Below are 238 nucleotides of genomic sequence, written 5' to 3'. Positions count from 1 at the left end.
GTCGTAGTCCGGGAAAGGGTTGGAGAACGCCCGCTCCTCCATGTCGGCTTCCCCGCCCAGGTGCAGCTTCAACCTCTTAGACATGGTCTCGCCCATGTCCGCGCGCTCCCTCTCCGGGCTGCACGGCGCGCGGAAGGGGACAAACTTCCTCAAACGTTTGCGTTCCGTACGGGTTACGCTCGCGCTGGCTGCTGTCGGCCTCTTTCGGGCTCCTCAGAGCGCCTGGGGCCGCGGGCTG

The 238-nt window shown here is 66.4% G+C and overlaps 1 protein-coding gene across 1 annotated transcript in view; it reads right to left on the bottom strand.

Moving 5' to 3' along the window:
- Positions 1-232, bottom strand: part of Lancl2 (LanC like 2) — a 30,025-nt gene extending 29,793 nt beyond the window's left edge. The window contains exon 1 of the mRNA XM_033765284.1: positions 1-232. Within this exon, the coding sequence (XP_033621175.1) occupies positions 1-96 (96 nt within the window). The 5' untranslated portion in view covers positions 97-232.
- Positions 233-238: the final 6 nt, after the last annotated feature.

The sequence above is a fragment of the Fukomys damarensis genome, unplaced genomic scaffold (assembly GCF_012274545.1).
Source record: "Fukomys damarensis isolate Sample0158 unplaced genomic scaffold, DMR_v1.0_HiC HiC_scaffold_17, whole genome shotgun sequence".
In the NCBI taxonomy this organism is placed as follows: domain Eukaryota; kingdom Metazoa; phylum Chordata; class Mammalia; order Rodentia; family Bathyergidae; genus Fukomys; species Fukomys damarensis.
Note: the sequence above shows the minus strand (reverse complement) of the source record. Positions and strands in the feature narration are given on the sequence as shown.